Source organism: Schistocerca gregaria, chromosome 1, assembly GCF_023897955.1.
Source record: "Schistocerca gregaria isolate iqSchGreg1 chromosome 1, iqSchGreg1.2, whole genome shotgun sequence".
Lineage (NCBI taxonomy): Eukaryota > Metazoa > Arthropoda > Insecta > Orthoptera > Acrididae > Schistocerca > Schistocerca gregaria.
This window is the reverse complement of record NC_064920.1, coordinates 515,631,441-515,659,195: the sequence shown is the minus strand read 5'-3', so window position 1 is coordinate 515,659,195 and position 27,755 is coordinate 515,631,441. Positions and strand designations below refer to the sequence as shown.

At 37.1% G+C, this 27,755-nt stretch overlaps 1 protein-coding gene across 2 annotated transcripts in view; it reads right to left on the bottom strand.

Moving 5' to 3' along the window:
* Window positions 1–27,755, bottom strand: part of LOC126354548 (nardilysin-like) — a 342,605-nt gene that overhangs the window by 212,960 nt on the left and 101,890 nt on the right. For both annotated transcript variants that reach the window (XM_050004292.1, XM_050004300.1), the window contains exons 6-9: window positions 25,433–25,638; window positions 25,185–25,349; window positions 19,810–19,931; window positions 19,609–19,729 (exon numbers count right to left, since the gene is read on the bottom strand). In XM_050004292.1, coding sequence (XP_049860249.1) covers window positions 19,609–19,729; window positions 19,810–19,931; window positions 25,185–25,349; window positions 25,433–25,638 — 614 coding nt within the window. The remainder of the gene's footprint in view (window positions 1–19,608; window positions 19,730–19,809; window positions 19,932–25,184; window positions 25,350–25,432; window positions 25,639–27,755) is intronic.

The window sequence follows — 27,755 nt, the reverse complement described above, 5'->3', positions numbered from 1 at the left end:
AGAGAGTGGGATTTTCCATTGAATATTTTTTCACAAACACGGTTCTCATACACATATATACATGGAAGTGGGAGGATTTCTAGCTTTTTAAAGAGTAGTCTACAGGTTTTATTCCATTTTACCACCTCCATTATTCTTATAATTATTTTTTGAAGCATAAAGAACTTTTGCCTAAGAGAAGAGTTACCCCATAAAATAATTCCATATTTCAGTTGTGAGTGCTTAATTTGTTACAGACTTTTTCGATATGCATTCCCCTTTTAAGATTATCTTGGAACCATACTCCCAAGAACTTATGTTGTCTACATTCTGAAGGTCTTTGTCAGAAATCTCAACAGTTTTCTCACCTTCTTTCACACTATAAAAATTTAGTGACACTGTCTTACTCACATTTATTACCAATTTGTTGTGACTAAACCAGTTTTCAATATTGTTCAGTGTCTCTGTTGTAGACATCTGAAGCATTTCCCATTCACTAGCACACTTGTATCATCCGCAAACTGGATAATGTTCTCGCAGAATGTGTTTAGGTCATTCTCATGTAACGGAAATAGAAAAGTCCCAGAACTGAACCTTGTGGCACTCCATATTTGGGGGGTTTCATAATCTGAATAGTGTTGAGTGAGTTTGATGAAATTTTGATGCTGCACTTCAACCACTTGCTTTCGACTGCTTAGGTATGATTTTATCCAGCTGTTAGATGTTCCTCTAATCCCCATGTTGCCAAGCCTAGGCAATAGGTTTGTGTGATCTATGATATCAAAAGCCTCAGAGAGCTCTAGATATATTCCAATGACATTTTCTCCATTATCTAGTTTCTGAAGTACTTCCCTTAATAGTTCAAAAATTGCTGTATCAGTTGATTGGTCTATCCTGAAACCATGTTGTGCTGTGGATAGTATTTTGTGTTCTTCCAGAAAATCTACTACTGGTACTCTTCTATGAAAATTTTTTTCTATGAATTTTGAGAATACAGATAGTAGAGCAATGGGCGTGTAGTTAGCCACTTCACTTAATCCTTTTTACCTTTTTTTTGAGAAGTGGTTTGAGCTTAGCTGTTTAGAGGCATGATGGGAAAATTCCAGTTTGAAATGAACTATTACAAAGGTGAAGTAATGGTCCAATAATGAGATCTCCACATTTTTAATAAGGCTGTCTGGGGTGCCATCTATACCAGTGGAATGATTCACTTTTAAAGTTCTGATAATTGACAGGACTTCTTTTTGGGTTGTTGGAAAGAGAAACAGTGAATTAGGATTTATGTTGGTATTTATAGATGATACTGGGCAGTTTTTATTGCAAGGTTTGATTTCAGCAATTAATTGCTCAGTCATGTTGCTAAAATAAGTATTGAACACATTTGCTATTTCTTTAGGATCATTAATTTCTTTGCTATTACAATGCAATTTAATATTGGAAATTTGAGGAGAAACAATATCAGTTCGCTGGTTCACTATAATCCATACAGCTCTCATTTTGTTATTGGAGTTATTCATATAGCAGTCATTTGCCATTACTTTAGCTTATTTAACTATCATTTCATAATTCCTGAAACATGAAAGGAATTCATTGGATACCATGGAAGACTTGGGGATCTCATATAATCTTCATTTTTCAGCACGACTTCTTTATATCTGTTCTCAACCAGCATATTTTTCTGTTTAGCCTAGTACACTTGATTTTTAGCTAGAAATGAGATGTTAAAATAATGTGTAGATATATCCATAAATATATTGAACTTCGCATCCGTGTTTTCGTAACTGTATATTTCAGTCCATGTTACCTTCTTTAGTAAATTCCAAAGTATTCAATATTTTGATGGCTGAAGGTTCTTCTTACTTTTATTGTTTCTGTTTGTTTACTTAAGTTCATATTCATGGCTTTCCTTGTTTTATCAGTATCATATCAATAGTGGTGTTGAATACACTTGTAGCTCTGGTAGGGCAATTTATAATTAGGAGCAGGTAGTATGTTGCACAAATAGCCATTAGATCATCTCTATCTATGGGAGATTAAAACAGTGTCCACGACCGAGACTCGAACTCGGGACCTTTGCCTTTCGCAAGCAAGTGCTCTACCATCTGAGCTACCGAAGCACGTCTCATACCCGGTCCTCACAGCAGAGGTACTGGCAGAAGTAAAGCTGTGAGGACGGGGCGTGAGTCGTGCTTGGGTAGCTCAGATGGTAGAGCACTTGCCCGCGAAAGGCAAAGGTCCCGAGTTCGAGTCTTGGTCGGGCACACAGTTTTAATCTGCCAGGAAGTTTCATTTGGAGAGTCGTTATCACAATTACTTGTTGCAAAACATGATATTTGTTTTTATGGGAAAATGTGACAGTTTTAGCAGAGTTTGTTGTTATTTTGGCATTTGGAAAACTATCTTTATATGAACTTTTATTCATTCAGACAATTTATTACTCTTGAATTATATCACTTCATTTAGTGTTGGCTTCGATCGTAGATCCCGATTTTCTTTCTTGAGTGAATCAATAATGCTTCTTAAAGCACTAACTATGAATTGTAAGTTTGAAATTTGTTCTTTTAACATTGTTATTTCAGCATTACAATTCTTACAAACTCCCTTTTTACCACATAATTGTAACTATTTCTCAACTTAGAATCACACACTTCTACATTGGCGGCCATGTTGGATGTTACATTTAAAGATGGATAACCTTGTCTAAATACCATGAAGGGAACACAGTACAAACTCAGACATGACCTTACCACAGTTAATGACAACAAGCATTTTAATACATCAGCTACTGAACTGACAGGTATTGGAATTTACAAAAGAAGAAATATTTCTCAGTGTGTACCAATCACCTAGTGACAACACAGACACATTTTGAATAAATTAACTGAGAGTTTTTGAACAAAGTTTAAAAACCCAAGAACAAGATAATCTTATGCAGACATAAATATCAACAAATATCATATCTGAAACCAGCTGTAGTCACATTAACATTCTTCATGGTTTTGGCTAATCACAGTTGGCCACAGTTAGTCAACAGGGCAAGACAGGTAACAAAAACCTCAGCATCAGTGATTGATGATCATGTTACAAATAAATACAGGAAACACTGTGTTGTAAATGTAAAATATCTTGGACACACTGATTATCCCTGCCACTAAATGAAACTAAAAGCCATATTCGATAAGCTAATCAACAAAATATTGAAAAACACAAAATTCAAAATTTTTAACGGCACTGTTAAACCAAAGCTGTACACAAAAAACAATGTGGATGCAAAATTCTCTAAGTTCTGTACAATACTTAAACTTTGGAGCAGTCATTTGCAAAAGTTTCTACATCAATAGCAACACCCAATAAAGAAATAATAGCATGTATAAGAAATATCTCAGTTCCATAAGAAATACTCATAGTGAGCCTGAGCTTTTAAATTATTACCGAAAGTTTTACACAAAGTGTGCCTTGTTGCAGAATATTTTGAGCCAGCTGGCATGTCTTTGCTAATCAATAATACGTAGCACTCAATAGGCTGCATGTTGTGCGCCACTGGGAGGATGGCAGTGGCAGCCAAAACAATAAAAAGTGGGTTGTGTGAGGGGCAGGATGTAATGAAATATTTGTTTAACAAGTTGAGCTACTGCAGTCAGTTTTCTGCGTTTGACGTGGGAATTTGCAGTGATGACTGTAGTTAAGTCTACAGAGATCTCGAATCATTTCCTTCAGAGAGGAACGAGGCCCACATAGCTTGGACATATAACAACTGGGAGTACATAAAAGGTTCATAGTAAAATTTTTGTTGAAATAATTGTGAGCTGGGCTTGTTTAGGAGCCATATGTGCCCTGTTAGTATTAATGGTTGGTATTACTGATGTGAAATGTCAGGTAACTTATGCGTCTGGAAATATATCATAGGAAAGCTGTGTGGTGTTGCTTTTGAATTTAAGTGGCATTGAAGCATCATGAACTATCTTTCTGTAATGGCTTCTATGCCATAAAGTGTTCCTACTGTGGAACCTAATTATATTATGTACTCTATGAATATTTTATTATGAGGGTTTGTAACATACTAGATAAATATAATTTTAATATTAAATAAATTACACTCTGTACTCATTTTCTGAGTTTAATTTGAGTAGCTGAAGTGTCATGGCACAATTTAACGCTGAGAATGAAAGCAAAGTAGTCTGGAAAGGTGTAAAACAAAAAAGAAGGTAACAAAAGTAAACTTACAAATAAAAGACATAGATATTGCAATAAATGATTAACAGAAACTAACAAATTTTTGGAATGAATATTTTTCAGGTATACCAAAGAAACTACATCATTAATTCCCAAAACCAAATGATGTTCCAGAAAAAAAAAATAAGGCAAATATAATGATATGTTACCGACCACACTGTGAACTCAAGAAAACAGCACCAAAATTAAAAAGTAAGAAGTTAGAAGGTACAGATGAAAGCCAATCTTTGTAGTTAAAAATGCATAAGCTGTATAAAAGCCTCATTAATATAAAAAATAAATGAGTCTTTCAGCTCAGGTAACTTTCCAGACTATCTGGAACACACAGCAATAGTGCCTCTACTGAAGAAAGGTGAGGCATAGTATATAGAAAACTGTAGGCCCATTTCTCAGTTGTTGTCATTGTCAAAAATAATACAACTCATTGTGAAAGCCAGTTTAATGAATTGTGTGACTATGTGTATGCTTTTTCCTGGGCAAAAATTTAGTGTGTAACAGTATTTTCACTGTGCTTGTCTGCAACTCAATGTGTCGTCTTTACGGTGAGTAACAAACTATCATTTTCATAATTGTTGATATTCCAACCTGGGCTCACCATTGTTTCATGTTGAGCTGCAGACTGACACAACATTGCAGCTGTCCAAAACTCAGTAGTGAGTAGCAATGCATCCTTCTCCTAATATAGCTGAATTCTTTGAATAAATATAATCTCCTCAGTGAAGCACAGTTTGGTTTCTCTACTTGCAGAAGTACAGAAGCAGCCATTTAACAGCTTATAAAAGCAGTACTTGATGCACTAGACAAGAATAACTGCGTCACAGCAAGGTGTATACGTGGACAAGGAAAAAAATTCCCGGATTTTCCCTGGATCTCCCGGTTAAAAATACGTTTTCTCCCGGGTGAAAATACACTTTTTCCATGTTAAGCAGCGTAGAATTTATCGGCACTTTAGAAAACAAAACTCAAGCGCAAAAAACAAGTTTTGGAAAGATCTTTGATATGCAGCAACATGTACGCTGCAAATTTTCATATTACTTAAGTATACATTTGAATTCCACCAACAGGAAAACTTGATGGTTTAAGTTACTATCCATAGTGTTCCTACAAGAAAAGCAAACCTTTCGTATATAATATTTGTCTCTAAGATTAATAAGCTACAAGAGAAGCTAAGCTTTCACATAGAATGTTGATCTGTTTAGTGTATATTACACATACATCATACAAATACGCCAATACTGTAGGAAGGTCGCAGTTCGTAGTAATATACGGCAAATCATCGAGTAAAACTGAAGTGATATCAGGTGTTCCCCAGGGAAGTGTCCTGGGACCTCTGCTCTTCCTGATCTATATAAATGACCTGGGTGACAATCTGAGCAGTTCACTTAGGTTGTTCCCAGATGATGCTGTAATTTACCGTCTAGTAAGGTCATCCGAAGACCAGCATCAGTTGCAAAGTGATTTAGAAAAGATTGCTGTATGGTGTGGCAGGTGGCAGTTGACACTAAATAATGAAAAGTGTGAGGTGATCCAAATGAGTTCCAAAAGAAATCTGTTAGAATTCAATTACTTGATAAATAGTACAATTCTCAAGGATGTCAATCCAACAAGTACCTGGGTGTTAAAATTACGAACAACTTCAGTTGGAAAGAGCACTTAGATAATATTGTGGGAAAGGCGAGCCAAAGGTTGCGTTTCATTGGCAGGACACTTAGAAGATGCAACAAGTCCACTAAAGAGACAGCTTACACTACACTCGTTCGTCCTCTGTTAGAATATTGCTGCATGGTGTGGGATCCTTGCAAGGTGGGATTGACGGAGTACATCGAAAGGGTGCAAAAAAGGGCAGCTTGTTTTGTATTATCACGTAATAGGGGAAAGAGTGTGGCAGATATGATACGCGAGTTGGGATGGAAGTCATTAAAGCAAACACATTTTTCGGCGCGGCGAGATCTATTTACGAAATTTCAGTCACTAACTTTCTCTTCCGAATGCGAAAATATTTTGTTGAGCCCAACCTACATAGGTAGGAATGATCATCAAAATAAAATAAGAGAAATCAGAGCTCGAACAGAAAGGTTTGGGTGTTCGTTTTTCCCGTGCGCTGTTCAGGAGTGGAATGGTAGAGAGATAGTACGATTGCGGTTCCATGAACCCTCTGCCAAGCACTTGAATGTGAATTGCAGAGTAATCAAGTAGATGTAAAATTTTTAATATCGACGTAAATCTCTGATCTTCTGGGCTCAAAATTATTCTAAATGGCTTCTCATCACAGACTTGATTTTTAAATGAGAGCAAACGCTCTGTGATTTAAGAAATTCATCGTACATTCTTGCACATAGTTCACCTTGCGTAAAAGAAAATCTACTTTGAAAATAACGCTTTTCGAACCACAATTCGCAATATTTTCCCGCGACTTGTCAGAAATAGATTCATTTCAGCAGTTGCCAGAGAGCGCCAGAAAATGGTCGTCACCGCGTTTGCACAACTACGGTGACGTAGGAAGCCAGTATGTTCGTACGTGTAAAACATTAAAAGATCTTTCTTACATTATGTCATAAAAGAAAAACGACTTCAGAGGATACTCCATTAGCGTCGGAATTTCGATAACCATACTACAATGCTTAATTCGCCTTAAAGTGCACATTTGTATGTCCAGATTCCCAATAACGTTGGCCTCGACCTGATATTAAGCTTTTAGGTATGGTTTTCGGGACGTAAATTTTCTTGGAGTACCAGTACTGTATTATCTCATGTTTGGTTCTTCATTAAGGCATAATGACTTACATGCTAGAAGATGAAAAAGTGCACTTGAAATACAGCGAACAGTTGAAACTAGTCAATAGTGTGGAATTAAACACTTTGTATCAAATTTGCTGCCTCAGCAGGAAAGCTTAATAAAGGTCAAATTTCTTTAGCAAACCGACAATAATAACTTTATTGTTCTGCAAGGCGGTTAATGCTTGACTGTCAGAAAGGTGGAAATAAAATAAAATCTCAAACTATAACAATTTTAGCCTTCCGTAATTATGTGAATGTATTTTAATTCACTTGATAGCTCCCAGCCACAGAAATCCGTCTTGTTTTCATTTGACGTGAGAGCAGTTAACTAAGAAGAAATAGAAAAATCACTAAATGTAAACACGGGTCACGTGGAGCCTAACCAACACCCCACTATAACTCAGACTGCTCTGCGCACGTCAAACGCTAAAAAAATACTTTTCAAAAATAAGCTCATTTTGTAGCGTACATCCTTCTTAATAGTCTAATATATAAGACATATATCTTCGAGGAAATGTAAGACATGTTATTTGGTCTTTAGTGTGCCGACGTGCAATGCGCCTCTTCAAACAACATTCTTATATCGCACGTCAATGTACTGGGCTCTGTGGGAACTCAAACGTGTATATTTTGCAATGCATGCCATCAAACTATTTCAGGACAGTGGAAATTAAAATGTCCTGTAGAGCCTCTCCCACTCCCAGTAGGCCAGTTTGACATCCTGCCCCTCTAAAAAATAAAAAAATAAAAATAAATGCAATTAATACTGGAAGGGATTCTTTGTAACCGGGAGAACAAGAACTCTTCAGAAAATTTGGACCTTTTTTGCCTATTAGCTAATAGCTTGCTCTTCTGTGCGACATAAAATTAAATATAGGGTACCTAAAACCAGTAAAGACAAGAGGCAGGCAAGACAGTACACATTTCTTCAATCCTTAGGTCCTAGCGATTTTTCTCTCTAATCTTGCTGCAGCTTTACATGGTGTGCTTTCCTTTCTGCGAAAGAACTATCACCTCACCATAGTTTGTCAAAAGTTTTGCTACAGTAACTCTTCAGAAAATTTGCACTCTTTATTGCCTGTTAGCTAATAACGTTATGTTTTGTGTGACATAAAATTAAATATAGGATACATAAAACAATAGACAAGCAAGACAGTACAGATTTCTTCAATCCTTAAGTCCTTGCATTGTTTTTCTCACTAACCTTAGAGTACAGCTTTACATGGCGTGCTTTCCTTTTGGGTAAAAATCTATTAGCTCATCAAAGTTCGTCAAATGTTTTGCTACATGAGAAAACCAAATGTTGTCTAATACTGAAAATGCTATTAATACGAATAGAACCCAAGACTGGTGTGGTTTCTCGATCTCATTACGTGTATTTTGTCACGAAATAGGTCTGCCTAATATTGCAGCAATTGTAACACACACTGAATAAACGACACTGTTTTGGCACAAATGGTCATTTTTATAACACGACAGAATATAATCACGAAGTACCAATATCAAATGCCTATTAGTCCTACTACAAGCAAAAAGTTTCATGTTAAGAAATAGTTTCACATTTCATTCATATGCTCTAGCTTCTGAAGCAGTAGTACGAAATTTTTATATAAATTTGGAGTCCTCATATTCTTCCATAATTTGTGTGATGTCCCCGTTTCTTCTCCTTCCTCATTATAACAGTCTTGTCATCACTAATTCTGTGACTATTCCTGCCAGGGTTAAAACTTATTCTCCAGTTAACATGACTAACCCTGCCACAATTACTGTTTTAGTTATTCCGCATTTTTTCTCCGTTTAGGCGTTATTACATGTTCGTACAACGCGTTTTCCGCACTGCTCCCACAATAGAACTTTAGCAGCTGCTAACCTAGGACTGTATAACTGACCCTTACCAGGGTAGCATTCTGGCAAAAAAGCAGGAGAAGGTACTACTCATACGCGACTCAACTGAGCATGCGCATGAACTAGCTCGCAACTGCTCAAATGAATCTACGGTAAGCAGTTGTGACGTCACACTCATCAGAGGCAATTTGCTGTTATGAAGCATTGCATAGTCTTACTAAACCCGTTGCACATTTTGCTGTTGGCAGACGCTTGCGTGAGCACTGTATTTTGTTGCTGAATATGGTGCATTTCCTTGGCAACTTTGCATGCAGCCTCACAAATACTCAGCAGCAGCTTCTGAGGCAGTGCTGCTGTGCCATGGCACCAGTTGTATGAAAAAAAAAAAAAAGAAAGAGAAATCTACATGGATTGCATGTAGAACACTGTTTCGGAGTATGTATTTTCTCATTTGAAAAGTCACATTTTGACGCATGCGCACTCGCAGTGGTTTTCCAAACCTTGGAGCCAACTGCAGATTGGCACTGCCTCTCTCATAAGCACTGTGTGAAAGAGTGGGCCATCCGTTTCTACACACTCCTTATGGTGGCTGCTAGAGAGCAGTAAAGTGCAGGACCTATTAGAAGCACACTCTGCCATGTAGCGAACATGTTAGAATACATCGGGCCACAAACTTCTTGTAACATAGTTCTATAATATTTCTGCAAGTTAATGCTAAAGCATTGCTAAATGCAAATTAATGCTTAATTAAATTAAATACATAAATAATAAACTTAATTATTGTTATAAATAGTTATGTACAATTTTAATATAATTATGCACTTAGATTTTGAAACTAAGGTGCACTGTTTCAATATTGGTATATTTCACAACAGCAGGGCTATAGGAACAGAACAAAAAATCTAACGTATTCACTACATGTTGAGCATCTGTTTTTCAAAGAACAGTGTAGTACTTCTGTTTATACTTGTTACGTTCGTGTAATACAGTTCTGTACAAATGTATGTAAGGTCAGGTATAGCAATGCAAGAGGCCCCAATTTTTTAATAAAAATCAGTAAATTATTCAACTGACAGTATTTTTCAGAACAGGTATTTCGTTCATTCCAAGCAAGTGTCGATTCGTGACGTCATTGTCCAGGCACGAGTCGACTGTAATCTAAATCTGTTTTAGCATTAGAATGATTTGTGATGTAGTCAGGCCCATTACACAGACAAAATTTTACATGAAGTTTCTTGACCGCATGAGAGTATGAGAGTGTTTTTCTTTCCATAAATGCCAATGAACTGGCATTTTCAAAAGTTAAATTATTAACTGTTGTGTAACTTCATTAATTGTCCTACACCACTACAGAACTTGTTGTATCGTCTCTCTTCACAAGAGATCTCAAGAAGCCGGGATAAACAAGAGGGAAAAAAAGACTAAAGAAGAGGCTTCGGTATACAGGTACTTGACCTTATATAGCTGTGTGCACAGTGTTATATGTAAGGGAAAATTTAGTTGATTGTGAAAATAGCAAACGTGAACAAAGTAAATGAGTTATTAAAAACACCATTTAGTGACAGGACTCTAAGTGAAAAAATTCAGATAAAAACACTAGGTAGGCCACTCCAGATTCTAAATCTGCAGCAGCAAACAAAAAATCTATGCCTTAAGATCAATCCAGAAATTTACCAAACAACAAATGGATTTGTAGCTGTGAAGAAATCAATCCAGATTCTAAATCTGCAGCAGCAAACAAAAAATCTATGCCTTAAGATCAATCCAGAAATTTACCAAACAACAAATGGATTTGTAGCTGTGAAGAAATCAATGTTGTTTTTTGTTTTCCTTGTGTGTTATTTGGGGAAGATGTTCATTGGGGTAAGACCAAATAACTGATATTGGGCACATATGGGCTAAAATTAAATTACATGAAATGTCAAAGCGACACATGAATAATGCGCTTGGCCTTTCATTTCTAGCCCAAACCAACATTCAGCAGAAATTAGATTCGCTAAATAGGCAAACAACTGACAGCCACAATAAATGTGTAGAAAAGAAGAGATATGTATTGAATTTAATTGTAAACTGTTTTCAATTCTGTGGTGTTTTGGAACTGGCTCTCAGGGGCTACCATGAATCTGATGCCTTTCACTGATTCACTTGAGTGTGGAACAGGATAAAGATCTTCACATTCATCTTAGTCAAGCATCAGTGTTCAAAGGCATTCCTAAGACTGTTCAGAACGAACTACTGCAATGCACATTGGAAGTGTACCGTGATGAAGATCATAAAGAGATAAAACATGCTGATTATGTTGCAATCATCACAGATGTGACTTGCGAATTTTAATTGGTGGTTGTTTTGCATTATAATGCTGAGGGAAACCTACTGACGGATTTTAAACTTTGTTAATCCAGGAATTCAGAATGTTCCTACTATAGCCGAGAGTACTCCGAAAGAAATTAAACAATTAGAGATGACGGAGCAAAACTAATAGCTCATAGTTACGACAGTGCAAACATTACAAGTGACAAGTCGAATCGGGTTCAGAAACTAATTAAAGTCAAATGCCCAAATGAAAACTACATCCACTGTTATAAGCTTCAGTTCTACCTTATTATATCTATGGCAGCCTCTGTTAATCACAAAGCCCGAATATTTTTTGTACATCTTTCAGGTATTTCTTCATTCTTTTTCTACTCGCCACAAACATCAAAGGTGCTGCATAGCATTATTCAAGAAAGCTTGGCCCGTGTGTGTGTGTGTGTGTGTGTGTGTGTGTGTGTGTGTGTGTGTGTGTGTGTGTCTGGAGTGGTAAAAGATGTTTTTGAAAACAGGGAAGATCCTATTGCTTTTATGGAAGTCACTGAAACAAGTGAGAGCATAAAACTATCTTCTACTATTGAAAAAGCTGGTTCATACAAAGACTGTATGATAACGAATTCATTTTCTGCTATTATTTTTCCATAAGATAATTCCTCATGCACACATACTTTTTAATCAGCTTCAAAAGAAGATAACCGAACCGACCAAAGCAAAACAAGACATCCAGAACTTCGAAGTGGTAACGTGAAACTTCAGAGAGTGGCAACGTGAAACTTCAGAGATGACATTGACTCAATCCTTAACAACATTAGTTTCAAAAATGACGAAACGATGCCTGGCAAGAAGCATTTGATTTTTTATGGGCATAAAAACAAAGAGATGCTTTGGAAGCGTGCATTGCCATCCTTTCTGAAACAAAACTATGTTTTCAGTTCACTGGACACCTGATTGTAGCAAACTTATTTGATGTAAATTTGTTTGACAAACACACCTCCAATTTTCCGCACAAATACCTTGAAATTACAGACACATATACATTTCTGGAAAAAAGAAAATAGAAGGGTGAGCTTCAAGACTTCTATGTTAGCTTGAGTTGACAGAAGTTTCTGGCACAGTTTCGTTTCTTTCGCTGATTCTAGAGGATGACCTTTGCGACTCATTCAACGAGACTGTTAAAAGTTTTGGAACTGCTAATAACAACGCCTATCTTGATGACATTAGATGCCGAGTGATTCTTTTCGTTCTCAAGAGAATTAAAACGTTCCTGTGAAACCTGATGAAAGAAGAACGACTGAGTGCCTTAGGAATGCTATCCTGTGAAAAGTCATTTGTGTTTAACTTTGAAGATTTCAATTTGAGAGTGACAGATTTATTTGCCAACAAGGAATGGATTTCCAATACCGTTCCTAATAAATATTTGAAAGCTGTCATCCCAAAATCATAGAGTTGCTGCTTTTGGTGAGTATAGTGCCTTTTGTTTTAAATGTCAGTAATTTGATTAAATTTGCTTCACAAAATCCAGATTACAAGTTCGAATCATTTATACATGCTCTATTATTTCCGGTACTAGTACTCATGTTGTAGTGGGCACTTTTCTGGCAGTCAGCCGCAAACGTAAAACAAACGAGGAGTTCTGGCTGTCGAGGGGAGAAGAGTGGAGTGGGAGAACAACCCATGCCTCTGTTTCACATGGCTGGCAGCCTACGGCCATGTTCTGTGCTCCTGGAAAGGCAGAACTGATGTAATAATGGACATATGGATTGCCGATTCCTTCTGTTGTTGTGTGAGTCATATATGAACCTCATGACAGAGCAAGATTGCTCTCTGCACTCATTTCAAAATAAGAAAAGGAAACAACCAGCAAGCACAACTCAAACAAAGCAGAGCATATAAATTATTCGGTAATAGGCAGAGCACAATTGTTAGATGAGATTGGCAGTGTTGTTAATGTGGTAGTTCAGCCCCAATCACCACTGGTATATTGAGTAACCATACATCAAAACACCCCCTATTTACGTCTGCCACAGAAAAGTGACTGTACATACTCTGCGAGCAGTGAAGAATTGTGCTGTTGATATGTGTGCACACGATTGAGTGTGAGAGAGTGATTTTCGGAGTCAATGTTACATTTTATATCTCATACAGACATGGAATAAAGATAGCTAAAGCAACGCATCCCCCCCCTCCCTCCTCTCTCTCTCTCTCTCTCTCTCTCTCTCTCTCTCTCTCTCTCTCTCTCTCTCGCTCTCCCCCTCTCCCCCCCCCCCCCCCCCTTATACAAACACTTGCTATCATGTTCTCCAGGAATATATCAAACTCTCACTGTGCATAAGAAGGGTGCTATTGTAATAAGTGTTCATTTCTGTTTCATCCAGCCATCCTCAGAATGAGTTGCAAGACTGACAATGAGGTGCCATGTGCACCCTTACATACTTCACTGTGGCAGTACTGTGCATGTTCATCACAGGTGTTGGTTCACTGAAAGGGCGTACATTTACACACACACCGCTTGCGATGGAAGTGTTCTGACATTTGGTTTGCTTGTTGATGTTTATTCGGCAGCAATAAAACCTTTATGACTTCTCTGTATGTTTTTGCGAAAGCACAAGAAAAACATGGCCAAAGGTTGAAAGTGATCACTGGCCGTTTCTGCTGTTGTGAGGGTTGTAGTCCCATGATGGATCAGGATTAGTCTCTTCTTTCATTTCAAAATATGGTAAGAAAATAATGGGCAATGCAAAACACACAATGGCTACCACGCAACTGTTTGGTGAGGTTGGCAGTGTTGTGAACGAGGTACTTTAGGCCCAAGTTCTACTGGTGCTACCACAGTTCATAACAGCCACAACCTAAAATTGCCATGTTAAATGTATCCACATTATACCAACTTTTGAATTTTAACTAGCAGACAGATGCATTTGGTTCTTTGTTCTAAGATGCTAAGTCTCACAGCTGAGCAGCATTTATGTTATGCATGCCATTCTATTGCCCACAACTGATGTGGTTCCAGAGCACTAGGCACAGCACTACATTGTTACCTTCATGTACTTTTTACTTTGTAAACATGGTCTTATGTCTATTATCTTCCCAAACCTGGCTTCGCCAGATGACATGCAATACCAGTATCCAAAAACTGGTTACATTTTTTATATTTATATGCAGAAGATAAAGCTGTTTAAAACTATTTCCATAAAATAGTTCATCTGGGTACAATTCACTATGCCACAGAATATATTAAGTAATTTTGTGTTTTCGCATTCTGGGACAGAATTCACATTCTTTTTGCATTTGTTGCAAAATGTCAGTTTTTCACGTCCCTGTTATCAGTTTTTCATGTATTGTAAATATAAAGCACGTAAAAAAAAGGGAATTTGGTTCTTTGTTAGGATGTAATATAGCTGTGCTTTTATTTTTAACATTGCTACCTAGCTTTCAAAAGTAAGCAAATTGTAATTCTGCACTATCACACATCTTTGTTAATATGGTGGCTCCCAAAATGGATTTGCATTTGTTCATGTTTGGGACACTTCTAAAAATCTCCTGCACATCTTATTATTGTGTTATGGTGTTTATTCTTGCCACCCTAAAGTTCCAGGAAAGTTTTGATTGGTTGATTGGGCGGCTGGAGTTCACAGTTACTAACAATATAGTAATTATTTAGGATCTCTCAATATTTGTGTCCTTTTATGTAGGTCATCATGTCATAAAGACACTAAATTTCATTCAAGTGGAGTACTGATGCAACAAAATACAACATTAGACAACAACAGATGTCTTTTTACAGTTGAACATTCTTTGCTCCATCTGTATAAATATAAAGGAAGAGACGCACTAACTGATGGACTCAATATATGAAGAGAGGTAGTGGTGTAATGGGTGTTCATTGATTAGTCTCTACTATATGAATTAGACATGAACATACTGAAACCTATAAGGTTGTGTATCTGGTATACGTCACCACCTCCCCTACTTTCCTACTTTGAGGTATTGCCACTGATGCAGACAGACAGGCGCACACCTACGTTTGAGTGAGTGAGTGAGTGAGTGTGTGTGTGTGTGTGTGTGTGTGTGTGTGTGTGTGTGTGTGTGTGACCTTCAACAGCCAAGATCATATAAGACACTTTTTAATTATTTTTTTTCACACTGTTTAGAATATGTCCAGCATATGTAAACAGTTGTACTGTAGTGTGCAATGTTTGTATGATGCAACAAGGAACTGTGAGCAATATGTATGATGTGCGACAATAAAGTAATGAGACTGATGTGAAAAAAAAATGTTACTTACCGTTTTAGTCAAGTTTATTGTTGTCTCCTTCAAAGCAGTTCCCTTTTCATTGCACACACTTTTTCTACCGCTTCTGCCATTGATAGTAACATTTCTGGAGCTCATCATTTGTAATATCCTCCAAGACTCTCATCACAGCTTTTGTACATCTTGTGTTGTTGGAAAATGGTGTCCCTTAACTGCCGTTTTGACTCTTGGAAATAGAAAAAAGTCGTACAGAGCGATATCTGGGAATAAGGTGGCTGTAGTAGTACTGAAATTTGTTTTGAGGTTAAAAATTGCTGTACTGACAGAGCAGTATGGGATGGCACATTATCATGATGCAGAATCCAATTATCAGCAATGTTGGCACAGACATGAAGAACTCTTTTACAAAGCCTTTTTAAAATTTCTTTGTAGTAATATTGGTAAACTGTTTGTCAAGGAGGCACCACTATTTATGAACAATTCCCTCGGAATCAAAGAAGCACACAAGCATGCATTTAATTTTTACTTTGACATGCATGCTTTTTTTTGGTCTGGGTGAGCCCTTTGAGCACCATTGCGAACTTTGGCGTTTTGTCTCTAGATTGTACTGAAAAAAACAACTTTCATCACCAGAGATAACACGGCTCAACAATTCTGGATTGATTTCCGTTTGCTCTAACAAACCGGCCACCAAATTTATCCGTGTTTCTCGCTGCTGTGGTGTGAGATTTTTGGGGACCATTTTCGCACAAATCTTTCTCATATCAAGATCTTCCGTTATTATTAGATGAATCACTTCTCGATTGATGTTCAGTTCTTCTGCAATCATTTCCACGGATAATCTTCGATCAGATCATAAGAGTTCACGCATCCTGGCCAAGTTGACATCCGTCCGTGAGGTTGATGGTTGTCCACTGTGGTCATCATCTACAACACTCGTTCTGCCTTCACTAAACATTTTATGCCAATGAAAAACTTAAGCTCTTGACATAACTTCCTCTCCAAAAGCCTTCTGAAGCTTACCATAAGTTGTTGTCGTACTTTCACCCAATTTAACGCAAAGAGAAATGGCATACCGTTGCACAATATTATGCGGTTCCATTTCCATGACGAGAGACACACACACATGTTAACTTACTACAGCACAATTCATGACTGAGCAGTTTCATCGATGAGCCGCTTGGACTAGAAGCAGATTATAGACCAACAACAAAGATATTGTGCCTACGCAAGCCTGCAGGGTTGCCACATCTTGCAAAGAAGAACAGTCTAATTACATTATTGTCGCAAATCATATATGAACATAGCCTGCTGCATATGGTGCTTTACGTTTTTAAATATTTTAGCAATAACAAACCTTTCATAATGTGCTATTTTTATCCACCTGACATCTTGTGCATGAGGTCAGTGTGAAATGAACATGTTTTACAACAAAAGATTTTATAACCTGAAGGTGACAGCATAGTTTATTGAAATCGATAGTCTTAAATAAAAAATAAATTAAAAAAATTATGCAATCTTGGCTGTTGCATGGTTTCCAACAATTAAACAGATGACCCTTCAGCTCTCTCAAACTGAGAAAATTCAATCAGTGTGTGGTGTGTGTGTGTGTGTGTGTGTGTGTGTGTGTGTGTGTGTGTGTGTGTGTCTTCAGCTCTCTCAAACTGAGAAAATTCAATCAGAGTGTGTGTGTGTGTGTGTGTGTGTGTGTGTGTGTGTGTGTGTGTAGGCAATGCACGAGATTGTAGTGCAGGATGATAAGGAGTGCTTGTCCAATAATGTATCAGTCATATAAAGCACAAAATTACAAAAATGTATAAATTTACTAATGACCTTGTGGTGCAATTCTTCTTGTTATGTCCATGCTTGCTACAAAAATGGGATGAGAAATTCCGTCTTATGCAAGACACCAGACGTCATAAAACCGTACTCAACATAAAAGTCAGCAAACTATGTTTGGCTTATAAAACGGTACATAACTACGTACCCATAACTGTAAACAACATGTCACCAGCCGCACAGCAGACAAAACATAAGGCAGAAATCATGTGCATAAAGTAAGAAATCTGGTCTTTGTATTCCAAATAAGAGACTCTGAATATTGAACTATACAGAACTAGCAAATTGCATAACATATGCACCATTTTTACTAAAACAGTACAAAGTAATATATTGGTGCAGATATATTGTGTAGCAGAATAGCTACCAAAATAAATGGACAATAGCATCATGTAAGGTATGTTAACTGATGCATACATCTGCTTTTTGCCAATTAAGGTATAATTGGAACTTTGACATAATGTTATAAACAACAAAAATGTTAATATGTGACAGTTAAAAATTAAAAATAAAAAAATTAAACCCACTGAAGATAGCACATAAGTGCTGAAACATATATGGGTGAAAGAAAACAGAAAAACGGAGTCTTGTTTAAGGCGGAATTTCTCATCCCATATAAATGTACTGTTAAATCATTTTGTCGGGCAGCCCAAAAAACTGCAGTGGTGTTGTCATATGAAGTGAAAAGCTCTAAAAAGAAGTCTTACTAAATATTTCAAAATTACTGTAATGGACCAAAGACCTAAGGAAGATCTTACAATATTTGGGAGAAAGACATTCTTAAAGATTTTAGAAAGAGATACATCAATATGAATGATGTAGAAAATCATTAACTTTGGACAGTCTGAACAACGTGGAAGAGACTCACATTCACAGACTCAGCAATTTGCTCTACGAAATTGTTTCTAACCGTATACTTAAGCCTCAGGTCAACAGCCTGTAATCTGAAGTTGTTATACATAATTTTAAAAAAGAAAACATCCAGCTTTGTTGAACAACACAGGAAAAACATCACAATTAATTATGTGGATTCCTTTTAAAGGATAAACGGCAACCCATCAAACATGAGCAATGCGGATTTAATGATTCCTTAAGAACTGTGATGTTACAGGTCCACCTGTAAATAGTAACAGTGGGTTCCTGAGGAAATAATATGCTCAGTGTTAGGAAAATGGATGATTACTTAGTTAATAATCACCAATATAGAGAACATACCTAAAATATTGTTGTTATCCACTGCATTAAAAAAATTGGTAAAATGCACTATGGTGTCTGCAGCTTATCCGTTGCATACTGCTGTTGGTAATGATTTGTGTGATGATTAGTGAAACTGATCACGACAAACCACGAGTCAGATATGGGTAAGCAATCACATTGCTTGTTCAAACGATCCTAAACTTCATAACAGAAAATAGGTATTACTTTGTTTCACCTGCAGCAATTTAAGCTGTATTGTTAGGTCCCAACCTAGCCACAAGCTCATAAATCATGATATGTTCAGAGAAAACAGCCAAATGTTTGTGACAAGGAAGACTATACATTTCATTGCTGGTCATTCCATTCCCAGACATTTAAGCAGTCCTACTAGGTCCCAACCTAACCATTACCTCAGAAACCGTGACATATTCACAAAAAAAATAGCCACATATTTATTACAACACAGATTAAAAGTTTCACTGCTGCTCATTCACTCTCAGATATTTAAGCTGTGCTACCAGGTTACAACCTAACCACTACCTCAGAAATAGAGGCATATTCAGAAAAAAACAGCCAAATATTTGTGACAGTCAAGACTATGAGACTGAGTGATTATCACTGGGTACCAAATACTATCACCTGTTTGGCTACGACAAATGACAAAAAAATTTGCCAACAGCAGCAAGCAATGGAAGATCCATGAACACTGTATGTGCACTTTGGCCAAAGAGAATACTATGGGCTGAGAAAGGCATATGATGGATATACAGAAAGAAAACTTACCCTGCTTAAAGCAAGATTACAGATTTAAGTCCCATTAAAATTGTGCCCCTTTCAGATGAAGCCCCAAGTTCAGACAGGACAAGGATGGGAAGCAAAATTAACGTCTCCCCCCCCCCCCCCCCCATCCCAATATCTGCTTTATGTACTTTACTTAAAGCTGATGACCAGATGGTGATTTTAATCACACTCCACCTGAAAGCACATTCACTCCCTTGACCCCCATGAGAACAGATATGTCTTTTATAAATTTTATTTCACAATTGTCTCTGTTTGATGTGTTGCACTGGTGCACTTATTGCATATTTACATTATAATAAACTATATGGTTAACATATGCCAACTTCTCTTAAAATTCTGTAACATAAGTGTGAAAAAAGATAAAATCATTTTACCTGATCAATATTTTTATACCCCACTGCTGTGAGTACAATACTTATGGTAAACAATGAGTACATTGAATTTTCTGCACCACCACTTTCATCATTCCCACAGTAGATATCAGTGGCCCATAATCTGAAACATACACATAATTACACCACAAACCAAACTAAAACTTTTCAAAGAAGGTGAATGTGCAACATTGAATAAAATACCTTTTACGTAACAATGCAAATAAACCGCCTTTCCCTTCATGTCCAAGGACCCAGCTAAGATAATGGTGCGGCTTGCTGCGATATTTTGCCAACATTGGTGGAAACGCCCAAGTAAGGTCTACCTAAAACATTGAAAGCTTATGTGTTACTACAACTGTGATCTACATACAATTGTCAGAATATTTATTCTTCCATCGCTGGAATAAAATGTTGGCAGGAAGTACAAACTGCAAAATAAATCTGACTTATGAAGTGTATGATTTCAATCCCCTGCATGGCAGCAGATTTCACAAACATTTTGGATTGTTCACTAAGGCCGGATAACAAACACAAAACATAAACATGTTAAGCTCATTGGCTGCCTACTTTCTGTAATTGAAAAATCTGTACCAGTGGTGGGCACTGTGTTTGGTGGGAAGAGAAGAGTTATTTCCATAGTAGTGATGGATTTACCAGAAGCTTCAAGATTACTTATGGAACAACCTAAGTTGGAAAAAATTAGCTTCAGGAAATTGTGTCCAATCTTTTCCAAATTCTGTTCCCTGGGATCTGTATGTACAGTGACATTTTTATGAAGTACTACAAAAAAACTGCTGAGCCTTGTTGCCAAAAGAAGATGGAAGTGCACACTGTGAAATGCCCAAATTCAAAATGGTAGTTGAAGGAAACATAAAACATTTCACCACCCATAAAATAAATATTCAATCATGTTCCCAAGGCGTCTGTGCACTGCGATAATCTGTGTGTTTAGCTTCTGGTTTTAATGCAATTAGAAACAACATTGAGCACAACAAAAAAATTATCAGATTTTGTAACTTCACCATAAAATTAACAGCACTTTGCATTGTGTCACAACTCTCTTATGGTACGCAATATTAGGTAGCCAAGAGAAGACACGAAGCCAACATTCACAGAGATTGAAAGAACGTACAAGATGACTATAATTAAAGTTCCAGTTTCAAAATGCAGTAGAAAAAGAATTGTGTTCAATATTACATTTGACCAGAATATTATCAAAGAAGGGAGAAATGATATGGAAACAATTTTACCACTAAATGGTACTGTAAGTGGTAGGAAAAGCAAAATAAGAGACATGGGGTGCATAGCTGTCCCTCCATTTGCCTCTGAGATGCTTGGCATGACTGTCTCAATGCAGGACTACGAGCTGCTGATAAAGCTGCTTGAAATTTATTCCTCAAATTTAACTTAACAGTAATAAACATCACCTGCACAAACATATGAAAATTTGTGCAGGACCGGGACTCGGCTCAGATTTCCAGCTTATTACACTTGGCATGAAACTGTAGTGCATCATTAAACAGAAATAAAGCTCTTTTACAAGAATGGTGAATGTGCATCAGTAGCTCTGTCCAAGTTCAAGGTACTTAAGGGTATGTCTGCCAAGAGTCTAGAGAAAATGATCAAAAATTTAAAAAAAAAGACAGGCTCTTCTGAGGTGCAATGTGGCAGATAGAAGAAAACAACTGATTCAATGGCAGTAGAAAATGGAGCCACAGCATTGCAGGAGCCAAGCAGTGGTGTGCACAAATGCATTGCATGGGAAATTGACCAAACTTTGGACATGCCTGTGAGCACAGCATACAAAATCCTATGATACATCCTGCATCACTACTCGCACAAAATTACCCATTTTCAGGAGTTGCTTCCAGCTGATTTGCCAGCAAACATATGCACTGGAATTTCTTGTTCACATGGAAGTGGACAATAAATGACAAGGAAACATTCTGTGAACAGACGAAACCTATTCCCATCTCTAAGAATAAGTCAATATGCAGAATTGCAAAAGACAGACAATGGAAAATTCATACAAACATCAACTGGTACTATTTCATTCTGCAAAGGTGACTGTGTGATGCGGGCTGATGGTATCATTTATGATACGGCCATAGTTTTTTGAGAAGATGGGTCCTGCAGGCCTTGTTACCTGTACCATAACTGTTAAATGCTATGGAAGTCTTTCGCTCGCCAGTTTCATTCCAACACTAACAGGTTGGAAGTGTGGGTGGGACCATTTTCATGCAATATGAAGCTCCTCCACACATTGCACAGCCGTTGAAAGCAGCTACTTAAAGGCGTTTTGGAAATGCTACAATTATCAGCCACCATTTTCCCACAGTCTGTCTGTCCAGATCACCTGATCTTAATCCATGTGACTTTTGGCTGTGCAGTTATATGAAAAATGCTGTGTTCAGTGCTCCAATTACAAACATAGTTCAAATGAAGGCACAAGTTGCACAATGCATTCTGAATGTGAACATGTCATGTGCCAGTCTCACGAAAATTAAATACCGATCTCATTGTTGCTTTTCATGAAGCTTTTGGCCTCAGGACCTTGGCATGGTTGATGGCCTTAACTAATAACTTTTGTTAAACATTTCTCCCTTCTACCATAACATTCTGTTCCGGTTCAACAACATTCTGAACTGTGGTTCTTTTTTTATAGCATTTGGAAAATGGAGCTTTAATTGCAATCACCCTGTTTGGTGAGATAAAAGAAATTATTCAAACATTTTAATTTAATTGCGATGGACCACCAGAATGCAACAGTAGAAAAAGGAAGAGAAAGGAAAATAGTAAGAGAAAGGAATGAAAGAGGAACCTGCATCGTAGAACTATGTCCATAGAATAATTTGATCTTTGCATTTAAGAATCATGTAAGAAGATTGCATACATGGAAGCAAGCAGTAAAGCAAAGCTAAAGAAAAATTTGGGAAAGGATTGAAAGTTCAGGAAGAAGAAATAATAATATTGATGTTTGCAGAGATGTTGTAATCCTGTATGAGGCACTGTAATTCTGTAAGAGACAACAAAGGACTTGGAAGAACTGTTTAACAAAATGCATAGTGTCTTGGAAACAGGATGTAAGATTAACATCAACGAAAGTAAAACAAGAGCAACAAAATCGGAATACTGAATGAATCAGATCAGGAAATGGGACACTAAAACTAGTAGATGAGTTCTGCTATTTAGACAGCAAAATAAGTAATGGTGGCCAAAGTTTAAAGGATAAAAAAATGCACCCTGGTTATGGCAAGGAAAGCATTTCTGACAAAAAGGAATTTTTTTATCAAAGAATACAAATTTAAGTTTAAGAAAGTATGGTGCTACAGAATAATGCTGAAGATTAGATTGATAGAGTGCATAACTAATGAGGAGGTACCAAATCAACTTGGAAGAAAAGAAATTTATGGCACAACTTGATTAAAAGAAGGGATCAATTAATAGGATATACACTGAGGCGTTAAAGAATTGTCAATTAATAGGATACACACTGAGGCGTTAAAAATTGTCAATTTGGTATTGAAGAGAACTTGGGGGGAGGGGTAAAAATTGTACACTTCAAATGTATATAGGTTGCAGTGGAGTAGCAGAGGTGATGATGAGATTTGCACAGGGCAGACTAGCTGGTAGGACAGCATCAAACCAGGCTTAGGGCTGAAAACCACCACCAACAACAATAACAACAACAACACTGCATTATGATGGCTAGATCAGAGATCTAGCTGAATCATTTGTTCAGCACTAATTGAATCCCAAATAAAGCTTTCATCATTCACCTAGGTACAACACCTACCTTGCTCCAAGGAAATCCATCACACACAGATATTTCCACACACATGAAAAAGAAAACTTTTGTGCTCTCACTGGTAGTGCATTCTTATGAAAGGAGTCTAAAAACAACTTCGTCATTGCTACTACAAAACTGATTCAATATAAAAAAAAATCCACAAACAAAGCAGCAAATCGGTTCTCAAATTCTCAGTGAACATTACACTCCTGGCAAATATGTTGCTGTGAATTTATGCAGAATAAAAGGGGTCCATGGAACATTTAGAGATACAAACCAATCTGAAGCATGAAATAGTTACACTGAATGCAATGAGTTATTTCAAGAACAACCTGCAAAAACATGGCTGAATAGTGGGATATAAAATAGAACTGAAGTAAAATATGAAAAAGGAGGCAAGGTAACAAGAGCGAATACAACAATTCAAATCAAAAATAAATGCCAAATGTGAAAAATGTGAAACTCAAAATTAAAAGGAAAAAGGAAAGAATAAGATTTAATATTCCATAAAATGAGGAAGACATTAGAGGTGGAGCACATATTATAAGGTCAGGAAACAGGCCACAGTGTTTCCAGAACTAGCCTGCTGTTCACTCAAAATTATTTAGAGAAATTAAGAAAAACTCACGTTTCAGTAGCTAAATAGGTGTCCGTGTCCACAGTAATTGATCTTACTAAGCGTAAGTTCATCTGAAAGAGGCTTGATCTAACATTAGTTGTAATACCAAATGCACAGATACTGAATCCTGCTCTTCCCAAATGTGACTTTGGGGTGTAAAAGTGTGGTGGAAGCATATGCAGGCACACATAAATCATAAATTATTGTCATAAATTGGCAGGGAACTGTCAAAAGAAGACCATAATGACGAGATATTTAATGCAGATATTACTGCTCCTGTAAAGAGAAGTGCTACCAAAAAATAACACTACAACCTAAGGCTAAAGAAATCATATTACTTACCAGATAGTAACAGAGTGGCAGATTTTTTAAAAAAAACTAGGATTCATCCATCTTCTAAAAGTGTTAGAGGGAAAAAATCTATAGAACAATTAGTGAAGGAAATTACCCAAGAACACAGGAAAGAAAGGAAGGATAATACACTCATGGATAAGATACAAAACTTGAGGAGTTAGAAGTTTGGGGAATGAGGCAAACAGAAAGGAATGAGAACATTGGACATGCAAACCATAAAAAAGGCGAAGGAGGAGAAGGAGGGAAGCTAAGGAAATAGAACAAACAATGGACAGAAATAGCATTAACTGAAACAAAATACAAACTCAGAAATGTTAAGAGTGGGGAAAGAGAAAAAATTTGCAATTAATTAAATGAATGTAGAAGAAGAAATGAACACTGGAAGATAAAAAATGAAGCATGACCCATAAGACCGATAAAACACGCGATCTAGTGTAGGAAGGACAGTGATATTCCCAAAAACTGGAATATTAGCTAAAATCTGAGCTGTTTTGATGACTGGATTTCATACGAGCAACTACCCCACAGTGAGGGTTGTTGTCTGCATCCTAACTGAAGGTGATTATGAAGCAAATGACTTTGTTCTCAGGTGGACACTGGTTAAACTAATATTATGCAATTTGCATATCACACAGAAACCACAATAATGAAACTGGATAAATTTGTTTATGTCCAAAAGTGCATAAACAGTTACTGTACTGACACAGAATCTATAATTGGAATTGATTAGAAGGCTGCCTATGGCGGTACAAAGGCCTTCCCAACCAGCTTAGGTGTGCCACAATCTTACTCAAAACAGCGTAATATATTTACCTGAATAAGCTCTTTCACAGGCAACATTCTATATAGTTTGTGAAATACATCAGTGTCAAAAGAATTGACATACTCCGAGAAGTCATTTGGAGGTTCATTGTTGCATTGAATAGCCAGGAAATTATCACAAACCATGTCCTCCAGTGTTGTCATAGGCAGACGAGCCTGAAAATATGCCATCTTCAGTCTACAGACAACTGATACCAAATACAAAAAGGAGAGCTGATTCTGTAATGCTAAGAACGCACCTGTATAGCAACAGTCATCCGGTGAGCGGAGTAATGCCTTTTTCGGAAAGCATGCAATCTTTCATATAAGACATTATCATCTACATCATCTCTTAGCGTTTTCATATTACCCCATGTAAATTTTCTTGCAGGATAACCTTCTTTGGCAAGACTACAGAGAAACTGTTCTTTGCGAACTGAGTCTCGTGGTGCAGCCATCTGAAATTCTGAAACAGTAAATGTACCTGCACTGATTACCAATTAATAACAGCCTAAACATAATAGTCAGCCATTGCATTCCATATAATTCCCAACATTGATCTCAGTTGTTACAATTTTATGCACTTCCAAGTCTTCAGTTATGCAAAGAATCAATTAATATTTCAGTAGAAGAAAAACAAGTTTTATGAACAACCTCATACACGGATAAACTGAAATTTCACATTTGGTCTACCTTAAGTAGGTCACAACCTTTTGGAGAAATGTGTCTGATACCTCCTCACACTGTTCATCTTCAGTCCAGTGTGAATGATCCCATAACCAACGCATTACACCACACTCAGAGAAAATAACATTTCAACATATACTGAAACCCTCAGTTTTACATTTTTCTGTGTTTCAAGCAAAAAAACTGGCATGTACCTGACGTATGAACATGAAGGAGAAAGTTATATAATAAAAAGAAGCGCCCTTCTTCAGAAGGCTGTACATAAAAATATACCACTAACAAGTACAAACTAGAAAAAATTTTAAAATTTAAGAAAGAACATTTCAACAATTCGAGGTAAATGATACATACTGAGAATTATCGCATTATTATAGAGCATCAAAAATTAGCAGGTGTATTCGGCATATAACAGTAGCCCCAAAAAAAAATACAAGAACAAAATTTAATACAATGAGGAAAAAAAATTAAATGATCATATGGCATTGTTGGCCGGGAGGTCCCAGGCGGGAGAGTTCGCCCGGCATATTGCAAGTCCTTTTTAGTTGACGCCATTTCAGCGACTTGCGGGTCAATGATGATGATGGACACACAACGCCCTGTCCCCTGCCGGGAATCAAACCCAGGCCCCTTGCGTGGTAGGTGGAAACACTACCACTACACTTCGGAGGCGGACTTAATACAATAGTAAAATGTGTTAATGTAAAAAGAGCTCGTAAGTACAAGGAAACCAAACAATACGTGCAGACATCATGCCAGAACTGGAGCTAATAAGCTAAAGACGTGCATATCTTAAGATTGGTCTCAGAGTGGGGGTAAAAGTATGATAAAATAATAAAATAAAAACTTATGCAACAGTAGTTGCTAAAAAAACAAACAAAAATATATAAAGAGCATATTCATAAACAAAAATATATAAAGAGCATATTCACTAATATTTAAAATCTTAATGTTGAATAAAGTACGTTAATACAAAATAACATATGGCACTAGGGATGGGAAGATTCGGAACTAATCACTGAAACAAGTGCACTGAGATCAATAACATGCTATCAGGGAACCTGTAGACGAAAACAAAGTGCAAAAGGTGATGATTCATTTTTGCTACAGGCGTCCAACATAGTGCGATTTTGATGCAGGTATATTACCAACGAGATGTAGGCACGGGATTAATGTGGCATTTACGTCTTTGTGTTGGTGTGTGCCATAAATGCAGAAATGTGAACTACGGCAATGTTATTATGAAATGCATACAAATAAGACTAATGTACTGTTTTTCTTTTCTTGGATGCTGAAGGAAACACAACTACACATCCATCACAGAATGAAGAATGTGTAAAAGGCAGCATGTTGGTTGAAAACTGGAAAAACTGTGGTAAGGAGTGCCGCAGCTTCACGATACTCCACATCCCCATATTGAAAACATATTGTAAATGTTGTACCACAGAAGTTACATCAATTCAAGTAGGAGACACTCCAGCAACCAAGCTATAGTCTTGATTTCTTCCCTTATGATATTCATGCATTCGGTCCCCTAAGAAAGGCATTGAAGGGTCGACAATTCCAGTCAGATGACAATGTGTAGCACGCAGTTACAGACTTCTGCAGGCAACAGGACATAGTGTTTTAAAAAACAGGTGTCTTCAACCTTATGCATTGACAGGATGATTGTCTCAATGCTGGCAGCAATTTTGCCCAACTGGCATACTCATTCTGGTCTGTACGGCCTTTGCATGGAAATTTTTTGACTGCCCCATATATTTCACTATAACAGCTTCATACGGCTATGTCCACTTTTCTTTTCTCGTGCAGTTATTTTTTATCCTTTGTTTTGGCTACTGATTAGGAACCATTTGTCTAGTTACTCCAGTTATTGCTTCTGGCTCCTTGAAGCATCCC